This window comes from Bidens hawaiensis, unplaced genomic scaffold, assembly GCF_021521415.1.
Source record: "Bidens hawaiensis isolate Kalapana, Puna unplaced genomic scaffold, B.hawaiensis_p1.1 tig00077979_1, whole genome shotgun sequence".
In the NCBI taxonomy this organism is placed as follows: Eukaryota; Viridiplantae; Streptophyta; class Magnoliopsida; order Asterales; family Asteraceae; genus Bidens; species Bidens hawaiensis.
The window spans coordinates 1-19,268 of record NW_027503396.1 but is presented as its reverse complement, the minus strand read 5'-3'; the positions used below and the strand labels follow the sequence as shown (position 1 = coordinate 19,268).

Genomic DNA, 19,268 nt, shown 5'->3' with positions numbered 1-19,268 from the left:
AAAACATTGCGGGTCGGAGTCACACGTCGCATGAACCACCATGACTTGTATGACATCCTAAGGAGTGTAACCATATCTTTATCACAAAGAGGATATGATCACGTTTGAAAACATAAAGTTGCGATTCGTATGGTGTTTGTGTGGTACACTTTGGCTTAAGGTTTCATGCCCTTTCCGAACTCTCTAGGTAAGCAACCAGGTCCCGCGGCTAATTGGGAACCTTGGTGTCAAGAGTTCGGAAAACAAGCACGTCCCCCCTACATTTACTACATACCCGCCATGTAAAACCGTCTTTATGAAGAAAAATATCGGAAAACCAAAATAAAATTGATTGAAAAATATTTGAAAATATTTGTCTTAGGCCTAAACTTTGGAGCTTGTGTGAATATCTGTACAGGTGATGTTATAAAATATTATAAATATAAATTCAAGCGTATGAATGAACTTTTAATATAAGTGTGGGCACCTAACCCATAGAGTATTCATACAGTTTGGGCCCTAACATAAACTATAACTATACTAAGCCGATACGTCTAATAACCTATCTTATAGTTACGGCTCTGATACCAATCTATAACACCCCGGCTTTAAGCGGAATACACCCGGGTGTAACGTACAGATCATTCAAAAGCTCGTAACGCTTTTAAAGCGACATTAATTATAATTGATTCGTTTCATTTCATCAAAAGTACAAACATTGTTCATAAATAAAAGAAAACAATAACACTTCATCGAAAAAGTAAACAAGTTCTTTATTTCAATATCCTAAGGCATACTAATGATCTTCGTCCTTAGCACACCATCGATTCAACCTGTAGCACATTGAAAATAATATGTTTTGTCAACAATTAAGTTGGTGAGTTTTCATAAGTTTTTGCGTATACATACATATAGAAAACTCGCGATCCAACAATCGTCATGCAAATAGTATTCAAGCGTAAAGTAAATGAAATCAAATAGTGTCGTCCTCCCGTTCATTTAGCCGAAGCCGTTGAAGTCGGGGAAATGAGAACCACCTTACGTAAACAACCGAAGTCGTAACATTAGACGGTGCGGGTACGTCCCGTCGGACCCTCCCACTATGTGTATGCGTTTGCGTTTGCGTTTGCGTAACTTCCACCATAAAAACAATAAACACGTTGCAAGCAAGTTCACGTATAATCATAAACAATATGCACGAATAATATTAACATGTACGATATAAGTGAATCGGTTTGTAAACAAGCACATAACTAACGAAAGAAAAACTTGTGACGTGCTATCCCCAAAATATTATAAAGCGTTAAAATGGGGTTATGAAGAACCCACCTCGAAGTTGAATATCAACTTGAAATAAAAAGCGAAAGCACGTTAACGAAATCAAAGCAACCGAACATCTTGAACTATAAATAAAATAAATGCGAAAATTTAATGACTAGCCAACGGGATTAACAAAGTTGTAAATATATTGGTTAACCGAGCATTGCATTTATTTTAATATATTTTATGGGATTTTATGGCACTTGGATCATTGGATGCAATATTGTTTTTTTTTTTTTTGGAAAAAGATTAAGTTAACGTAAGGTAATTTATAATATTACTTTAAGCTTAACGGAAGTCTAATGATTTGAATTATTTTAATACTATTCTAAGTTAACGAATTAAAAGGTAACGAATTTTAAGTTTACGAAAATAAAGTTTAACGAGTTATGAATTAACAAATTAAAGTTGACGAGTTAATGACAATGAATCAAAATATAATCTAGTTTTAATGATTTAACGATTTAAGAGAACATTTGGCTAATAATTTAACATTAATAAGAGAAATATGATTTTTACAAGGCATGGGTTAAAGTTTGCGAATTAACTAATTTCTACCGTTTTTAACGAATTAAAGTTAAATAAGGTTTAACGAATTTTAACGACTTAAAGTTAACGAACGAATTTATTTTAACGGGCTAGAGTTTATGAAAGTTGGTTTTTACATGGAAAATGGTGAGATAAAACTTATACTTATTTATAAAAATTTTGTTTAGTTTAAAAATGTTTTTTTATGATTTTAATTATGATTTTAAAATAATTTATTTAATTATAAAAAAAGAATTAATAATATTGTTTTAAAAAAAAACTGATGAACATTAGCCTGACCCGGGTTTCGAACCCAGGTCCTTCTGTTGATGACCCTAAGCATAAACCACCAGAAAAAGTATTTGTTAACAGAATGAAAATAATTAAATAAATATAATAGAGTAAGATCATCACTTTCATTAGAAACCCTAGGAATCTAATTCATTCAATTCGTTCTATGTACGATCAAATTAACTTAGGGCTTTTGTTTAATGGCTAAAAATAATGAAAAACCATAATCTAATTACCCGGAAATGCGATGTTTTGACGATGAACGTGAGCTTGACCGGAACGGATTTAGGATGAACAAATTCGTGATTTTGAGAGTGTATTTGATTATAACGATTGTATGAACGAGTTTAGCTTTATGTTAGGGTCATATTTATACTAGTTATAGGAGCGTAGGACGTTTAATGATCTTAATTACGATTGGCCGTTTTTCGGCGAGTTTTACGGCATTAGGACATTATAATATAATTAAAGTGTAGATTATCGTTTATTATTGGAATCTATGATCGTTACACAGCTTAAACGAGTCAAACAGTGGGTTTATCAAAGGGATTAGGGGCTGTCGGAGTCATCACGTGTCACCGGATTTCCGGCTCACCGGAAAAGCGGGAAGAAGGGGACGGGAGGACTGGGTGAAATTGATGTTATTATAAGTTTGTGAAATTGGCAACTAAGGCCCCTCAAGTTTTAAACTGCTTTAATATAAGAATTAAGGTTATAGTTATAAAATGAACTTTGATCTTTCAAGTTGTTTTAAGATAAGATTTAGAATATATTTTCATATTACTATCTTAACTTTGAGATGCATTAAAAACGTAATAGGAGGTTGTAAAACTTGTATATGTATTTCATTATACCCGTATAGTTTAGAAATCAATTAAATTTAATAAATTCTTTAAACAAAAACGTCAATCCCGGAATTTCGTTTCTTTAACAAAACGAATAGAAAATGAACGAACGATAATCGTAAATCATTGTATAACAAAACAATATCGAAACGACAAAACAATGAGTCAAATTTAAATACGTAGAACGAATGTCACATAATTCTCATGATTTTAGAACTGTGTTTATGAGTAAATCCAACGCCAAATGTAGGGCACCGGGAACGGGGCCTTACAAACGCATCGATTTCGAACACCAGCAGTGACGGTAAAATGACTTATCTGGTTGGCGATAATAGTTATCGAGAACTAAATATTAGAGAGAATAACTACGAAGAGTTGATTCACCCAATTGGTAACAAGAATATTCTTTAGGGGAGTTTGACAAATTCTTGGGTAGTTATTAGCTTATTCAGTACGTCATAAACTCATTCCAACACCATTATTTTGCTAATTGTTATGTTTATTGCCATAGCTTTAATCGGTGTTTGAAAAAGTTGTTTAGATTATTTAGTATGTTAAGTCTTAAAGTGCATATTTTTTCGAGGTCTGCTGAGACATGTGAATTTTCAGGGGCGGCCATGGATATGAGCAGCTCGAAACAAGTTGAAACCGAGTTCTCTCAACATGAATGAGTCGATGCACGCTCGTTCCTGACTCGAGGTGTTTACCCCGGGATATTTTATCCTTAAATAAATAAATACCCGTCTACGTAGATGATCGAAACCAAATCGGTTAAAAATGATAAGAAAGTTGTATGTATTATTGGAGTACAAGTCGAAGAGCAATAGTAATAACATTGGGTATGAGTTGATGATCCCCATTCTGGTTGATCAAATACATACACATACTTGTTGTCTTGGTGACTAAGCAAATAAAATACTACTAAAATCCCTAAATTCAGAAAAGCAATTGGAATAACCCTAAGTCCAAGCCTGGGATTCAATTAGGGTTTGATCGGAAGGATGAGCCACAGACACGACGGGACTTCGCCTTTGCCCTTAGGCATGGATTGGAGTCCTCCGCCTAAGAAATGGGTGGGTACCTATTCTTATTCTTTCCCTCATGGTTACATCATTAATCTTCTTGTGATCTGTAAACTTGCAGAATGGGCGGGATACTGTCTGGCCACATGATCCTCGCACAGGATGGAGCTATTGCATCACAATCCCCACTTGGGTTGTACTTCCAAAGTCCAAAGATTCAGACCCTGTTGTGGTACTTTATCTTTACATACTCTCTCTCTCTCTCTCTCTCTCTCTCTCTCTCTTACATGCTGACCTGAAACACTGTTTGCTGAAGTTTCTAATTTTTTTAATTACTCATTAGTTTGCTGTAAATGATTACAGATCTAAGAAATAATTTAGTCTTTTGAATACAATGACTAGGATGACATATGCTAATGCTATAAACAGACACATAGACCTGTTTGACCCATTTATTTAGCTTTACAAGAGGATTACTTCACTTGGTTTATAATTTATATGCTTCTTTGCATAATATTTACAATGCACAATTTTATAATTTATATTGGTCTAAACACATTGAGGCTTAAGTTATGGCCAATGGTTTATTTAGTTTTTTTTTTTTGGTCTGATGTTTGAGTTAATTGTGTATATATTATTAACTTTCTTACCAGTGGCAGATCCAGAAATTTTGTTCATTAGGGGCAAAACGAAATCAGTAAAACGGATCGGTTTTTACACTGTAGTCAAACTAATTATCATATCTAATAAACAAAGTGGGGCTGAAAAACGCTCTTTAGTACCTATATTTCTTCTAGAAAGTCACGACTACCAACCAAGATTATCTAAATAAACAAAACTAGATTTGTAAGACAGTGTTTAGTAATGACATTTTGGCAACTTTTGGCTTGAATATTTCTTTGATGATGCATTTTATTATTTAAGTGTCAAAAATGTTGATTACTATCTTCTTTTTCAAATTGGGCTTTGGAGGGAAAGATCAACAGACTTGTGCCTATTGAATTTGGATCAATTATTATTATATGAAAATTACAAAGCCATTAACAAGTTGAGTGGGGGCCTTTACCCCCCCCCCCCCCTGCCATTCAAGTAAATCTGCCATTGTTTCTTACCGTCAGAACATGGAAAAATTATCAACCCAATACACAGTGATAGATATATTTTTTAGTATGATTTAGCGTTATTCTGTGTTAAATATTTTTATAACAGTTCTACAGAGTTGTGGTTGGTTTACAATCACCTGAAGGGGTCACAACAACACGAGCTGTATTAAGAAGATTTAATGATTTCTTAAGGTTACTTGCTGCTGTAAGTGCATTAACTTTGTCATATGGTTCATTTTACAGTACTTAACTAGTAATTTTAATGTTTTTGTATGATTTATTTTACCTTTCAACTTGATTTTTCCAGCTTAGAAAAGCATTGCCCCAAAAGAATCTCCCACCAGCACCACCAAAGGGATTCTTGCGGTTAAAAAGCCGAACATTATTGGAAGAGGTAGTTATTGTATTTGAATTTTTGTTGCCTATAAATGCCAAAGTAAATGAAATTGATTTTGGTTCACAAGGTTTTTCTATTGTCAATATTGATGGTTATCGTAGTTCTTTGGTTAATAGTAGTTATTATTAAAGTAAATGGACAGTAAAACATTATCAAAATTAGGAGATATGCGATATTGAAGAATGAAGTAATCGGGTAGAAGGGGCACAAAAGATACTGCGGATACATTCTTCACCTCTTCTGTTGTTTAAAGTTGTATTGATCATGTAGTAGTGTTTAATTTGTTTGACAAAATGCTGATTATTGAATGAACTAATAGGAAAATGACTAAGAAGGCATTCTTGTGGGAAAAAAAGAGCAACCTCATGTGAAATTGGAGTTCAAAGTCCTTTAAAATTTTCTCAAAAAGAATCCATAGATACCACATTTTGTTTGACTCGCTAATGATTAGCTTTATTACAACTGTATGAACCTTGTTACACAGTACTGATTATTTGACCTCTAAGCATTTAGATCTGTTTTTTCAAACATCAAGAACCGATTATTGTGAATTCAAGTGTAAACATTGGGTTCTCAAACGCAATTTGCAAAAACCCTCTAAAGTGATTATTTTATTTTGAAGTCATAATTATTAACCCTCTAACACATGGGTATTTAAGATTCATATGTTTCCTATTGTGCAGAGACGCTGCTCATTGGAGGAATGGATGACAAAATTGCTATCTGACATTGATGTTTCAAGAAGCATTGTAGTCGCATCCTTTCTTGAACTAGAATCTGCTGCCCGATCTTGTATGTTATATGAGTAATCATGATTACAATAACAATAGTCTGAATCTTTTGAATCATACAATTTAGGAGGTTGTACGCATTAAAACAGACTTTATTCATCTTCCAACCTGTTTCCAGTTTAGTTAAATGTGTTATTTGACCCGTTTATATAGGCACGGATCAAAACTGCGACCCCCACTTTAAACATATTTAAAATGCTTTCGACCATCATCTGATTTTTTTTGTATGTTTGCAGCATTCCAAGATGAAAACCCACAAATTGTGCAAGCAAACCGTTCTGCAGCTAACAGCATTGAGTCCATACCTTCTGGCAGCACACCCGATTACGCTAGCGACACGGCTTACGAGACATCTGAAATTGGAACTTCAAGTTTAGGAAGAGACAACGTATCCGAAGCGGGAACAGAAGACTTATCTCTAGACGAAGATTTAACAGGCCCACTAGAAAAACTAGTCAAGCACGGTATGTCAAACATCGACGAGGGATTATTAATGGGAAACGCTATCTTAGAGCAGGTTGAAGGGTACCCTCGACACCATACGATTCATTCCCGAGAGATTAACGTTAACAGGGTCGGTGATAAAAATGGCGATCACGTGTCTGAGAAAAGACACGATAAGTTAACTGGGAATAACAAGACGGTTTTAAACGGGACGAATTCATTACCAAATATGGAGTTTTCTAGTTTGTTGGCGGATGCTGGTTTAGCTACTTCAAGTGATGTAAGCTTGGTGCTTCCGTCAGGGCAGCAACAAAAGCTGAATAGGGTTCTTATTAATATGCAGAGGAGATTGGGGACTGCAAAAACAGATATGGAGGATGTGATTTCAAGATTGAACCAAGAAATAGCAGTTAAAGATTACCTTATGACCAAGGTATTGCTGAAATCGATTGCTTATTTTTAAAAAAATATTAAATCTTTTATATGCCACACGCATTAATGCATATAAAAACTAAAAATTATATCTGTAACATACACATAACGCAGAATTTATAAACTTCAAAATTCATAATTTACGTATATTAGAATTTTGGGCTTTAGTTTTAAACGAACTAAACAAGAATTTTTAATATAATGAGAATATGAATATTTTTTTTTGTTGTCTTTATCGTTAAAAAATGCCGTACGGCTAAAGTTACAAATACATATGTAAATTTGGGCTATCTCGTTTACAAACGAGCCATTTTTGAGCAATCCGCGAGCTTTTTGAGCAGCCCTATATTTTGAGAAATTTTAAAGACATTTTTGCCCTTGTCATTTGATGTATGCTATAAAGGTCGACCATGGTAATTATCCTCGGCTTTCGCGTGTGGGAGTTGATCGCCTTTTCTTGCAGAAAACAAAATACTGCATTAAACATGATTCTATAAACTTTGCCTGCAACTTTATGCATATTTTATAGGTCAAAGATTTGGAAGAAGAACTAGAAACTACGAAACTGAGAAGTAAAGAAAACCTTCATCAAGCTATATTAATGGAAAGAGAAAGTGTTACTCAAATGCAGTGGGATATGGAAGAACTTAGACGCAAATCCATAGAAATGGAGTTCAAATTGAAGTCTCAACAGGTTTTATAACCTACTTTTTAGTTGTTTGGAATAGATACAATCTGAACCGTTTCTATGGTGAATAATAATTGACGAGTGAAATCTTTGCAGGATAACACGAGAGAAGCAGAACCGCCAAAAACATCTGTGATTGAAGAAAAAGATAAGTTACTGCAGGAGTTGGATGATACTAAAAACAAGTTTGACCAACTATTGAAGAAACATCAAGAACTAGAAGTTAATTCTAAAGCAGACATCAAAGTTCTTGTTAAAGAGGTTAAATCTCTAAGAAATTCGCAAGCAGATTTAAAACAGCAGCTAAACCACTCACTTGTTGAAAAGTCAGATGCAGAGGTATTTCATGTTTTCTAAATACAAATGTTTGATTAAAATGTGATTTAGATAATAATATTTTATGTTGTTTTTTTTAAAGAAACAACTCCAAGAAGAAAAACAGAAGTTTGAGAAAGAGGAAGCTGGTAGAGTGAATTTGCTTCATGAATTTGATGTTCTTCAGCACCGGCTTCGCGAGTGCAGCATAAACTTATTAAATGAAAGTGAAGATAAAATAATAATTGATTCTCCATCAAAGCAAGATGTTTTGGAACTTATTAAAATATCTGATGATCACATAGAAGCCCTCCTTGCACAGGTACATTTAACATGCATGCTACAAACCGTGTAAGTTCTTTATACATGTGGAAATATATGCAGGTACAAATTATAGCACAGGATGATGCTTCAACTGCTAACGGTGAGGATGGCACCAGCTCATCAAGTCATAAACTCAGGAAGCTGCTGTCAGAGATTCTTGTAGACAACATTAATCTAAGAAGACAGGTGAGCCAGCTTATTCATCACGCTATGCGAACAGGGATTGTGACGACAAAAGATAATTAGATACACGTTGAGAAGTATGTGTGAGAATTGTATATACCATGAATAACATAATTATAGCGTATGTTTCAGTTCACTACTAACATTACATTTACATTACATTACCTTTGTGGGTAATTTGATGACTTATTTTCCACCAAGTTGGGTCCCCCACACACCCGGATTTTATGGGACTTAAATCATTATTATGAATAACTTGGGATGGGGGATCAAGGATAGTGTAGAGTTTAAGGTGATCATGTTTGCGAAAGCCGATGGTGATGGTTATTTTTATGATGATGATGATGATGGCTGGTTGTAGTCAAAGATGATCAGTGTTTGTATGTTAGGAGTCAGATGTTTGTGATGAAATTGAGAAAATGTGTGTTTACAGGTTTGAAATGAAATTAATTGAATAACTATGACCTTTATTATGTTAAGTTTAACTATATAATGACTTTTTGTTTAAACTTTTGTGTTATTATGAAATTAAATTAAAAAGTTCCAACTATTTGTTTTCATAATATTAATTAAGTTTATTTAGACTGAACATAACAATAACGTGCTTAAACATATCTAAGAGCACTCACATTTCAGTCGTCGTCTCCACCTATATATTTTAACCAAAAACACCATTTTTCAGTTGTTTTTTTAACGTGCAAAGTATGCTAATATAGAAGATGAAGTGTGGCCATCAAGAAAACAGAAAGGTATTGATGATAGCTGGTAAACTACTAATAACAAACGTTATGTCGGTGAGAAAACATAATAGTTAAGAACCACCTAGAGAATGTCATGACGTATGTAAGCTAGAATAAACTATCTACTGATCGAACTGTATCTAATTCTATCAAATGGTTGAACATTTTGTTTGGTTGTGAATATCATTTTTACCGACTAAAAAGTGCGTTCACATGTTTTGTGACAATTATCGGAACAAACTGTGTCATCAAATTCTACATGCTCTTGAAAAACCTTTACGTCCATTTTACCAATATCAATCTTAATAACCTGGTATAGTCTACTGGGCGTTGCTCTACTGAGTTCTAAACACAAAACGTTTGAACTTCTTATTTTTTCGAAGTAGAATTTGGAATTTGATAAAACATAACTTATTATTATTATTATTATGAAGTGTTACTTTGGTAAAGACACGAAGGAAAAAGGACCAGTGGCTGATCATCAAGTCTATGTCATAAAAATTTAGAATTATGATAAAACATAAAAGTTATCAATTGGTGATACTTTTGCAAAGACATAAGGGAAAAAAAATCAATTGGCGATTATCAAATACATGTTCATGAAATCAAAACTTCTCATCGTTTCGAAGATAAAATTTGAAATTTCGGTAAAACATAAGTTAGAGATTTGTTTTCACCAGATTTACTTAAACCAAATATCGAGTACAAGTATAACATTTGATTCTTGCAAAACTTTCAATAAATTGTAAAAATAATCTATTTAGTGAAACTAGATTCATCATCCACCATTTGTGACCTAGTGGTAGGAGGCACGGATGGAGGCCCAAGTTTGATCCCTGTTTGCGTCACTTTTGGTGGATTAACACAATGAAGGACTTGAGTTAGGCCTTGTGTAAGGCTGTCAGTTCGAATCCCGAGCCCACATGGTTTTCGTCCCACTGTGTGTTACACTAGGGAGTTATGCTCTTGTGTCGGCACAATGACTGTCAAGTGGCAGCCGGCGGCAGGAGAACGTGTAAGACCCCGAATCCCGGGAATTCTACAGTTGGTAATCACATCCACAATTTCACAAAAATTTAAAACCAAACAATTCTTTGTATTTAAAACCAGTTCATAGTAAATAACAGCGGAAAAAGTGTAAGTATTTAAAAATCCCAAACACGGGTACAGGTGTCCAAAATCAAATGTAAATAAAATATTTGTTTTATTTGAATTCCTCGACCAAAAATGCCTTCAACAGCACGTCCAAGCGGTAGCATCCATTTCTTAACCTGAAAGTCAATCTAACATACACACAAAGTCAGCTTGAGCTGAGTGAGTTCAAGTTTTCATAAACGACATTCATTAAAAATTTAAATTTCATGAGTATGGAATGTAGGGGAAAATCATGAGCCCATAAAATCATAAATAGCTTTTCTTAACCAAATCATAAGTAAATAAAACATTAAACATCTTTACGCGCAGCACGGGACTCCTCACCCCGGGTCTTCCCCGAGTAATATATTTGACCCAGCCGCGGTTTAACAAAACCATTAAAATCATGTAACACGAGCCTCCTCACCCCGGGTCATCCCCAAGTAATATATTTGACTTGGTTACAGTTTAAATAAAACAATTCACGCAACACGAGCCTCCTCACCCCGGGTCATCCCCAAGTAATATATTTGACTCGGTCGCGGTTTAACAAAACCATTAAAATCATGTAACACGAGCCTCCTCACCCCGGGTCTTCCCCGAGTAATATATTTGACCCGGTCACAGTTTACCAACACATACACATTCACATACACACATACAAACATCTAATTCGAACATCCAACCAACAATATCACCACATACGATCCATAAATAATGGATAATCTAGGTATTCAATACTAAGCCTAATATTAATATAATTCACCAAATAATACATTTATCGTCGAACACACATACACGGGCCTCTCCACCACGAGTCAAGACTCGAGTAATATGTTTGACCCGGACGCGGTAAGACCTAAGCATGTGACACGAGCCTCTCCACCACAGGTCAAACCCGAGTAATATATTTGACTCGGTCACAGCTTACACATCCAAGCACGAGATACGGGCCTCTCCACCACGGGTACAACCCGAGTAATATATTTGACCCGATCTCGGCTCACACATCCAAGCACGTGATACGGGCCTCTCCACCACGGGTACAACCCGAGTAATATATTTGACCCGATCTCGGCTCACACATCCAAGCACGTGATACGGGCCTCTCCACCACGGGTACAACCCGAGTAATATATTTGACCCGATCTCGGCTCACACATCCAAGCACGTGATACGGGCCTCTCCACCACGGGTACAACCCAAGTAATATATTTGACCCGATCACGGCTCAATATCCAACGGGCCTCTTCACCACGGGATTTTAAAACCCGAGTAATATATTTGACCCACCAAAATGATGATCACGTCACACGGGCCTCTCCACCACGGGTACAACCCGAGTAATATATTTGACCCGGCCGTGAATCACCATGCACACACACATCAATAAGCCTACTCACATCATTCTTAGTCACGAGGAACTAAATATCATCACACAACCGTAGGCTATAAGGTAACACATACCCATACATACATACATACCTCCATACATACATACATATATATATCTATATATATACCATCCCATACGGGAACTAAGTAAATAGGTCTACTCATATTCAATTACTATCAAGTCTACTAACATCCTCGAGTCTAGACCATTAATAATGTACGTAACCTTAAAGGATACAAGACCATAAACGAGTCTAAAATATCCTAAAGCATATAAAATAATTCAAATATAACTTTCAAAATGCACCATCACGAGTGAGACCATGTAGTACCATTCAAATAGTTGTAACGGGTAAAATCGTATAAAATTGGATTTCGGTGTGTATGCTAGCCCAAAACGTAAAAAGAGTAAAAAGGGCATCATGAACTCACCTGAATCAATCGAACACCTGCAACGAGCTAGGAAATCCCTAAGTGCACAATCACAAGCAAGGGCCTGTAAATTATACACAACGCGTTACTAAACTAGACCGCAAGAACACACTTGCCTAATGGGGCGCTCAAGCCCAACACTTTGGCCCAAGGCCCAACACTTGGCCCAAGGCCCAACAACTTGGCCCAAGGCCCAACACTTGGCCCAAGGCCCAATACTTTGCCTCAGCCCCTAAACTTTTCAACTAACCCAAATCCACCCTACGATTATGGGCGGGGCTAACCATGATGCACAACTCACCCGCCGGTAATCAAATCGAGTCGAATACGCGCGTAATAAATCTTAAAACCAATTGTCAAACGAATCAGCCCCAAATGGACCAAATTCCCATCTTAACCTTTTCTTACATCATAATTATGTCACCTGAGTTGATAGGGTTGACAGTTCCTTTTTACAACTTTCAATTTAACATTTAAACGAAAATTCGCGCACCGCCGACTCGATTGACCAATCACCAACCAAAACAGCCCCGAGTATCAAAATTTTAATTTTCCCACAGCCCTTAAACCCCCCTAGGGCTGTACAAACTGATTCGGTCGGTCATCCGATCGATTAACACATCAAACTCAACAATTGTCAATCCTACACTCGATAAACCCTAGTTTTCGAACTAAAATCGATTGACCTACCTAAACACCTCCATTGGCCATGAAATTTTAGTATGTTGTTAGTGACATACCTAAGAAGATGACGGAGCACGAACTTCAATTATAACAGCCCCGAAAGATGCGAGAAAGGGCAGCCACCGGTTAAGCCTAAAACGAACTTATCGATCAATAACGAATATAACATGCAGATTTTAGCATGCAAAGATGTATTTTATTACACAGGAAAACCATGGAATTAAATTATTAAAATTTTACCAGTGTTGCATAAATATCTTAAGTTTATAAAAATATTTTTATTATATTTTTCTAGTGGACACAAAAATCATAAAAATTCTTCCAACACAGAAAGGTATGTGTAGCTATTTTAGCGCACAACAAAATGGTTTTATTTTTATAAAATTCATTACCGAACCAAATTAAACGATTCTAATTAGATTTCATTCTTAACTCAAAATATTAAGTTCCAGAAGTGGAACCAACTAATTTGGACTTGTTGAAAAAGAGTTATGATGTCGGGAAGACAGACCAGAATCCGACATCCCGCATCAGCTTTGACACTCGATTTTATAAAATCATAAAAACCATTCAAATCTCGTCCAAAAATTACGTATTATACCTTTCTGGAAACTAGACTCAAAGTAGAACATCATGGAATCAAGAATCGATCAAAAACAGTGGATTAACATCGCGTTACAGACCCTACAATAAACATATACGAATCTGTCAGCAAACTGCTATCATCAAAACTCAATCTTAACGACCAATAAGCGCGTTAATATGATCAATTAAGGTATAAAAGATATGGGGAATCATAAAACCGACCTTGAATTGAAGTTTTCACGGCTGAAACTTGGCTGGGCAGAAGAAAAACGAGCAGGGGGGGTTCCAGGTCCGATCGGCTGCAAATGGGTTTAGGGTTAGGGTTTTTTTTTTGTTTTATGATATAATAAAAATAGTTACATCCAAGTCCCTCCAAATTGAGGTATGTAGCAACTTGGGTGGAAAGTTAAGTGAGAACGTTTACGAGGTTTGCAAGGAGCTCCCGGGAGAATGCCGGGTCAAGCCCGAAAGGTGTACATAACACTACAAGATTAAACCTTTTGTCGGAAATTAATGGGCGTTACAGAACGTCCAAGCCAAACTCTGAAGCCAGTGTAGGCTCGGTTAAGACAACATAGTTTGGTAAGAGTGGAACAACGAACCTCTCCGATTTAGTGAATGTGGGGGCCAAAACACCATAAAGTAGAAGGTGTAAATGAATAGTTTCCATTTAATAAAAATAGTTAAAAGGGACTTAAATTGAAAAAAATCTATAAGTAGAAGGTGTAAATGAATAGTTTCCATTTAATATGAGTCAGCAGCACAGCAGATAGATAAACTCAGAAAGAAAGCAGTTGCAGTTAACATCACAACTCACAACACAGAAATAGAAACTACAAACCAACCTTGCTTGGTGCACTTTAGCAACAATATTCTTGTTCTTGCTAAAATACGCCACTCCTTTTTTCTCAACACACGGATATTTGATCGAGGTTATTATTATTGAAATTGAAGAAGAAAATATAAATATAATATGCAGTGACGTTGATGAATGGCGGTGTTGCCACCTTCTCTGCAGACCAATTTCTATGCCACCGCTTCTTCTTCTTTTTCTTCTAAGGTAAATTATCTCAATATGTTGCACTTAACCGATGAACAATAGACGCTGTGTTCATTGATTGAAATTGTTTCAATTGGGAGTGTTAATTTGTGGATGAAATAGGATTTCATTTCATTTGTATTGTATTAGGGTTTCATTTTCATTTATGTGTTTAATTGAATGTAGTGCAGATAATTAGTTCTAGGGTTATTTTAGATATGAAAGCATTGTATAAAATTTTTCTTATTGTTTCTGATTCTAGTGCTAAGAGAATGTGTGCCTGCTGTATGATGCTTTGAGTACAAGCAATACCAACTTACTTGAAAGTTGCTTCTTCTAAAGAATCTGGTACTGATGATAAGTTAGGAATGTTTGGTTGATGTGAAATGGCCATTTTACCCTTCGCTTTCCACAGGGACGACTCATGTAGTTTAGTCTAAGTTACTGTTATCCCTCAACCTACGCTTCTAAACGTGTTGAGGCGTGAGTAGTGAACCAATTGATAGCGGACTAGAATCTTAACTAATTCAACGCAAATACTATCAGTGTCAAAACTTGATAGTTAGACATGACATTTTGGTGGTTTGATGGTCACGGTGAAGGTTAACATTTTGATTTCACTGGTTTTGCAAACTAGTTATAAAAAATGATAGGTGTTCAATCAATCGAGATGGTTATCTTCCTCATGCGAGCTACTATTTATGTTATCATTGACCTACATGTTGCGTAGACTATTATGTTGTGATCAATTGTGCATTTGTAAATTATGGAGTTAGTACTATCAAGTGGTTTTTAAGCTTTTAACATTCCTATTTTTGGCATCTGTCTTTTATGGGATAAGGGATTTGGACTTGGCGTTGTGATTATGCCCTTTTACTATACTTATGTCACAAGCTCTATTGCGTGAGAAGCTAACAACAAAAAGTCTGATTAAGAATCTTTTCGTGATAGCTTATTTGAGAATGCATTCCTGAATGTGAAGGTAAAAGAGTACCATGACTTATTTGAGAATTCTTTCTTGTAATTAAGAACAAAACTGAAGAGCAATTTAAGGAACGTGGAGATGATTTTTTATGTGCATGACTTGGTCGTGTTTTTACAACTCTCTATGTCTCAAGTATGATATACCGATATGGATTGATATATCTCTGTATTTAAACATGCTGTTGGCTCTTGCTGTTTAGAGAAACTCTTTTAAGTTAAACCTGTTGGAACGTTGGCACTAATGCGTATGCCACCTTAAAAGTACCCCTGATAGTAGAATCTTGAAGAAATTACGCATTTTAGAAGACAGATGCATATAACATTTAATAAAAGATGAAACTCCATATAATTCTTGAAGAATATAACATTTTAAAAGATAGAAAAAAAACATTTAATCTTGATGTGGGCATTGATTATTGACTATTTTTGTCAATACGAAATCTGAATCGAGTATGCTGTAGCAATTTCTAATGCTGAATTTGAATACTAACATTTCTGAAAGTTGGTAATCTCATTGTTTCAAGTTTGTTTTATTAGCATCTATAATATTTGTGAATCAAAATTTTGCAGTTTTCCTTCACAAGGTCAAATTGGTGTAACCAAAGATCCTTCAAATGCAAAATAAGGGGTCAATTTGCATGGACCATCAGATCAGTAATGAACAACAAAGAATCAAGTATAAATGATGACGAGGCAATAGAACCCACAAGGATTCTTCTAGAAAGAGTGTTCACCCAAACACAGAAGCTTGAAGAGAAAATCGGTAAAGATTTAAATCTACCTCATGATACCCAGTTAGAACTGAACCTAGGAACGTTAGAATCAGATCTTCAAGCAGCCCTAACTATTTTAAGAAAAAAAGTAGAAGATTTAGAAGACGCTGAAAACAAATTATTATCAGAATATTGTGAACTAAACGAAGCAAAAGAAGAGTTGGCTAAACGGGAAGAAGTTATAAGATCCAAATTTTTGAAACATGAGAAACTCGAAAACGAGCTAAAACAAGCTAATCTTGATTTGGCTTTTCAAGCAACCAAAATTGAAAACCTAAAACTTCACATTGAAAAGCAAGATAAGGAGATAATCGAGGCCCAATCGGCACTAGTATTGAAACAAGAAGAGGTCAACATCATGGTCAACGAGTTAAGGTTGAAAACCGAAGAGGACACGAGCTTCGAATCCGAGCTTCGGTTAAAATCTCGGCTTTTGGTTGAGACGAAAGAAATAGTGAATAAACAAACACTCGAGATTGAAGAATTGAAAAAAGCCGTTGAGGATAAAGATGAAGAACTAAAAATTGCCATGACACTTTTTGAATTTGAAGAAGAGAAGTTAAAAGTTGTGGAGGGTAATTTGGAGAAACAAACAATGGATTGGCTTTTAGCTCATGAAGAATGGAAGAGTTTAGCTGACGAAGAATCTAAACGCGTGGTTGAAGTTAATAAAAATGCTGAAGAGTTTATGCGAGTTAAAGCGTTACTTGCTGATTTGAGGGTAGAACTCGTATCATCACGGGACTCTTTAATTTCATCTAGAAAAAAAATGGAAGATCAACAAGTGGTTTTGGAAGAGAAGCTTCTAGAAGTTGAACAATATCGGGAAAGCTTGAATTCATACGCGAAAAGTTTAGGAGATGCTGAGGTGGAAGTTGAAAGTGAGAGAGTTAAGCTTAGACTTGCAGAGGCTCGGAATCAAGAACTTAAACGGGATTTGTCGATTGAAAAAGATGTGATTGAACAGTTACAAAATCAACTTAATGATGAAAAACGAGCTTTAGTACATGCGACTGAAGAGATGTCGGTTCTTAGAGCCGAACTGGACCGGAAAACGTCCGAATATGAGTCAACACGAGCTGCTCTCGAGTCAAAGGAGTCCCAACTTGTGGAAGCGAAGTTAGAGATTCAACATTTGAAATCCAAACAAGCGTTTCTTGAGCTGATATTAAATGAAAAGGAAACCGAACTAACACAAGCACGGGAAATGCTAACTGAAGTCAATCAAGAAATCTTGAATCTAAAAATGCTTCTAAGTGATAAGGAAACCGAGCTAACCGAAACAACAAAAGTGTTGAAAGAAAAAGACAAACAAGTTGAAAAGATCCAACACGACCACGAGTCAAATTTGAAGTACTTTGAAGCCAAAACTGTTGTGGAAAGGATCTTCGAGCTTACAAACAAAGTGGTTAATAGTATTGAACACGAAGGTGAGATATTATTATCCAAAGAGAAAGAGCTTGAAACCGAACTTGATTTAATAATGGAAACATTAAGGTCACGGGAAATGGAAGTTTTACAGACCCGAAGAGCACTTACGATTAAAGAAAATGAGCTTAAACTGGCTTTAGATAAGCTAAATGAACGTGAACACGAGATGAAGGAAATGAAGCGGGAATTGACACAAGATGCTAATGATTTGAGGAAGCTTTATGAAATGGTGCAAGAGAGAATTGATGAGAAAAGCATTGCTGAGCTGGCAATTGAAAAGATGGAACTAGAAGCTGCTCAGCTTGAAGTTGAAGCTGCAACGAGTGCTCTTGAGAAGATTACTGAAATGAGTCGGGAGCTTGTATGTACAACTAGTTTACTTGTTGAGGCTGATTATGATCTCGATGTTTCAACAGAAAAGATTCCCAAAAACAAGGTTCCTGAAGTTCCGGTTGCTGAAAACGGGTGTTTTGATGAACTGAAAACCGAAGTTGCCCGGCTTTCGGATTTTACTGAGAAGCTTATACTAGAGGCCGGGATTGCAAGTGATGCTTACGTGTAAGTTTTGTTTTCATGGTGTTGTAGATGTATAAGTATAACCAATGTGATTGGTAGAAACTGCATTTACTTTGCATATTAAGTGTACATCATACGTATCATTTAGGTGTGACAGAAATGGCAGTTGGGTAACGAATTAAAATGGCGTTATGTCGAGACAGTGGAACGTGTGCGAGTCCAAAATAAATTCTGAAGATTTCTTTTTCTTTCAGTTTGTATTTTAAATGTGTAAAGTGTGATAATAAATCTGTATGATTTTTAATAAAAGGATTTATGATGAAGAACTTGTAAACATTTGAATATAAGCTACATGACTTTTGAAGTATTTAACCAATTTGATATGTTTCTTTTAGATAACTTTGTACATTGACATAAGATGGATGATGCAATGTAAAGTAGGTAGAATTGGTTTGAAATAGGAATAATAGGTAGAACAAACAAAGAAAAACTAGCAAAAAAGTGACCGGTAAATATGAATGTTTTTATGAAAATAGCTGAAGTTTGATAAAGTAAGCAACGCTGAAATTTAACAAGTTAGGTGGTAGGGGTTTACAGAATTTTTTGATTTAAAACTAAAAATTTAAAAAATAATTTGGAATATAAAGGAAATGAAATCTATGAAACGGTTTTGAATTTGTAGACAAAATAATCATAACGAATAAAGAATTGAAATATATCGTCGCTACCTAATATGGTGATGGCAGCGGTAATGGCGGTGGGGAAGCAGTGGATGGAATAGATAGATATCAATGGCGAGGGTGGACGAGGACGATGGTGAGGTAGAGCAACGGGGTGATGAATGCAACTGCTGTGAGTGGTCCAAGATTCCATGCTTCACAATTACGAATAAA

The 19,268-nt window shown here is 35.6% G+C and overlaps 2 protein-coding genes across 2 annotated transcripts; both read left to right on the top strand.

The window, feature by feature from the left end:
• The first annotated feature begins 3,976 nt into the window (after positions 1 to 3,976).
• Positions 3,977 to 8,793, top strand: LOC143606888 (PX domain-containing protein EREL1-like). Its single transcript, XM_077082511.1, has 10 exons — positions 3,977 to 4,036; positions 4,107 to 4,217; positions 5,195 to 5,293; positions 5,396 to 5,482; positions 6,169 to 6,277; positions 6,513 to 7,153; positions 7,682 to 7,846; positions 7,937 to 8,179; positions 8,259 to 8,477; positions 8,540 to 8,793. The coding sequence occupies exons 1-10, from the start codon at positions 4,007 to 4,009 to the stop codon at positions 8,723 to 8,725; spliced, it is 1,890 nt and encodes a 629-aa protein (XP_076938626.1). The 5' UTR covers positions 3,977 to 4,006; the 3' UTR covers positions 8,726 to 8,793.
• A 7,507-nt stretch (positions 8,794 to 16,300) lies between these two features.
• LOC143606889 (protein involved in starch initiation 1) lies at positions 16,301 to 18,421 on the top strand. Its single transcript, XM_077082512.1, has one exon. It carries the CDS (start codon positions 16,313 to 16,315, stop codon positions 18,419 to 18,421), a length of 2,109 nt encoding a protein of 702 aa, XP_076938627.1. The 5' UTR covers positions 16,301 to 16,312.
• Positions 18,422 to 19,268: the final 847 nt, after the last annotated feature.

Coding starts and splice junctions, on each gene's coding strand:
- LOC143606888 (XM_077082511.1), top strand. CDS start 4,007: ATGGATTGGAGTCCTCCGCCTAAGAAATGG. Junction 4,218..5,194: donor AAGATTCAGACCCTGTTGTG/GTACTTTATCTT, acceptor TTTTTATAACAG/TTCTACAGAGTTGTGGTTGG. Junction 8,478..8,539: donor TAGAAGCCCTCCTTGCACAG/GTACATTTAACA, acceptor AAATATATGCAG/GTACAAATTATAGCACAGGA.
- LOC143606889 (XM_077082512.1), top strand. CDS start 16,313: ATGAACAACAAAGAATCAAGTATAAATGATGACGAGGCAATAGAACCC.